The following is a 2,759-nucleotide window of genomic DNA, read 5'->3' as shown; positions in this document are numbered from 1 at the left end:
TTTCTGTGGAGTATAAAAGTGATTGTAACCCATAAAGGTAAAGCAAATGAAAAGTAACAAGAGTTAATTTTAACTTACTAAGGCTAGGATGGCTGCCTATAATGCGCATGGGGATGGTCTGCATGTCTCCTAACAGAATCTGAGAAACACTTCCTTCAAGATTTTCTGCATCCTCGACGTCCCCAACTTCTACTAGTTGGTCCATTGCAATGAGATTATGATCTGGTCCTGGAGAGCTATCCATCGCGGAGGCAGTATTATTGTTTTGGGTCAGACATGAGTCTGTTGGGAGGTTGTGACTCTGACCAAGCAGTAGAGAATTATTACTCATTACAGCACTTCCTAATGAATCCAGAAGTCTTGAAGGGCTGGAGGAGAGGTGGTTATTTCCTGGTATCAGAGCTGGGGATTCATCAGGAGAGGAGAATCTTTGTTGTAACTGCAAACCCTTTTAAACAAAAAGAGTTGTATCAAAATGTTTACTATGAACAATATTTTCACATAATATTCTTTTGACATAAAATTGAAACCAGTGTGAGGAAGACGCTGTCTGGTACTTTTTGAATGGCAAATACAATCTTGTTTCCCCACTAAAAACAAAATAAAACAAAAAAACCAAACCCGTTGCAATCAAGCCATTTCTGACTAATTGCAACAACAGAACTGCTCTGAAGGTTATCTAAGACTGTAAATTTTTTCCCTCTAGTATTTATTTATTGAGCTATATAATAAACTTACCATATAATTCAATAGTGCAATCATATCAAGAAGGCCCATGCAATCATCACTACAATCAACTCTGGAACCTTTTCTGCCTTCTTTTACAATATTGATGTTGACTCCCCCAACCCCCCCACCTTCCCCAGGTAATCATTAATTCTGTCTCCGTAATTCCACCCATCCTAGTTTCCTTATACAGATAAATATACAAGACTACAGCAGACAACAAACAAGAGCCCATCAACAATGATGTATAAAACCTATAGAGACCTCAATGTAAGAGAAAACAGGCTATTACAAATTGAGAATCAATTCACCGAGCATTCATGAAGCGAGAACACTAATTCTGGTTGCTAAAATCTACTTTATAATGCTCTTTCCTGGCATTTGGGCTGTTGCTGTTCCTAGCCTAAGTGCATTGGGGATTCATCAGAAGCTTTCACGTAGGGACCCTACAAATGGATTTTAGGCTACCACTCTTGTCTATATCTTTTTGTGAGTATTTAGGATTTGGAGGCTAAAACTGTTCCCTTTCCAAAGTTTGGATCTTATTATTAGCTTTCTTTGGATGACCCAGGCTGGTGTGCATCTTCAGTGTGGATGTAGCTGACTCTTCATTTAGATGGCTGTTGGTTTTGTGACAAGACTTTAAGACCCAGGCAGTATTATTCATGATAACTGGGCCCCAGCTATTTGGTTTCCTCACCACACTGCTCTATGGCAACCATGTCTTCAGTGATCTCTTCATGAGGGCAAGTACCAGGCAGGTAAGGTGGTAAGTTTTTATAGAAGCAGACGGGAAAATTCTTTTCCTGAGGAGTGGCTGGTAGGTTTGAAGTGGTAACCTTTTGATTAGCAGCAGTGTTTTTTAACGACTCCACCACCAGGGCTACTTCATAAGCGTAAAACCAGTGGCCATCAAGTAAAATTCTAATTCAAAGCCAATCTATAATTAAGACTATAAACCAAAGCCAAACCCACTGCCATTGAGTCAATACTGACTCATAGTGACCCCCGTGGGTTTCCAAAACTGTAACTGTTTACGGGAGTGGAAAGTCCAGTCTTTCTCTGCTTCTGGTTTTGAACTGCCGACCATGGGATCACAACCCAATGCGTACTCACTACAACACGATAAGAACCAAAAGAAAGCTAATATAATAAAAGTCTATAGTATTCATAGTCAACTTCAAGCTTTTTAAAAACGCGCTGTTTGGATTCACTTCTTGAATCAAGAAGACAAAAAGAGGTTATCACATAATGAAAAGAACGTTGATCACTATACTAATTCTGTAATAATTTTCTAAAAATCTCTAGGAGAGGAGAGAGATTAAGAAGAAAGAGAAGGGACTCAAATTAGGCTAGCTGATACCTACCTGCAGTTGTGCAAATATTTTGGGCTGAAATGAGGAAAGTGAGGAGAGCAAGTGGGTTGGCTCTGGAGACAAAGAACTCCTTGTCTGATTTCCTTCCACTTTGGTGGTAATCAATTCTTCTGGTGCATTTTCTAAGTTATGTAAACAATATACTGTTAAAATAGGATCATTTCTATAAGCTTCTAGCATGGTACCCTTCATTATAAACCTTATTATAAGAGTTCAAATAAGAAAAAACATCAAAAGTGTCTACAGGACTTTAAGACATCATCCACTCCACTCTTTCTAGACCTGACAACACCTTATACTCAGTGAACAAGGTTCAACGTCATTGATCTTAACTTAGTATACTGATGAGGCCTAGAAAACTCTATGTATATTTCTTCCCATACTTAGGAAGATTTTATATACCAATAATTAAACTAGCATACTTTCCATGCTATGATGCTAAACTATGCACAAATTTCTTCAGATGAGGGAAACATACTGAGTTTCTCAATTACAAACTTAATCTTTTGTAGACCTAGGATAATGCCTGGCATAAAGTTAAGTTCTTAATAATAAAAAACTCAATCTCACTGCTAATGAGTTGATGCCGACTCATAGCAACCCTGCAGGACAGGGTAGAACTGCCACTGTGGGTTTCTGAGACCGTCACTCTTCATG

The 2,759-nt window shown here is 38.6% G+C and overlaps 1 protein-coding gene across 6 annotated transcripts in view; it reads right to left on the bottom strand.

Moving 5' to 3' along the window:
- The window catches only part of CARF (calcium responsive transcription factor), a 38,347-nt gene that overhangs the window by 4,628 nt on the left and 30,960 nt on the right, over nt 1–2,759 (bottom strand). For all 6 annotated transcript variants that reach the window (XM_045295524.1, XM_045295507.1, XM_045295516.1 and 3 more), the window contains 2 exons: nt 2,094–2,224; nt 79–448 (listed from right to left, as the gene is read on the bottom strand). In XM_045295524.1, coding sequence (XP_045151459.1) covers nt 79–448; nt 2,094–2,224 — 501 coding nt within the window. The remainder of the gene's footprint in view (nt 1–78; nt 449–2,093; nt 2,225–2,759) is intronic.

This window comes from Echinops telfairi, unplaced genomic scaffold (genome assembly GCF_000313985.2).
Source record: "Echinops telfairi isolate 266 unplaced genomic scaffold, ASM31398v2 ScPeMD7_3;HRSCAF=10, whole genome shotgun sequence".
NCBI lineage: Eukaryota > Metazoa > Chordata > Mammalia > Afrosoricida > Tenrecidae > Echinops > Echinops telfairi.
Note: the sequence above shows the minus strand (reverse complement) of the source record. Positions and strands in the feature narration are given on the sequence as shown.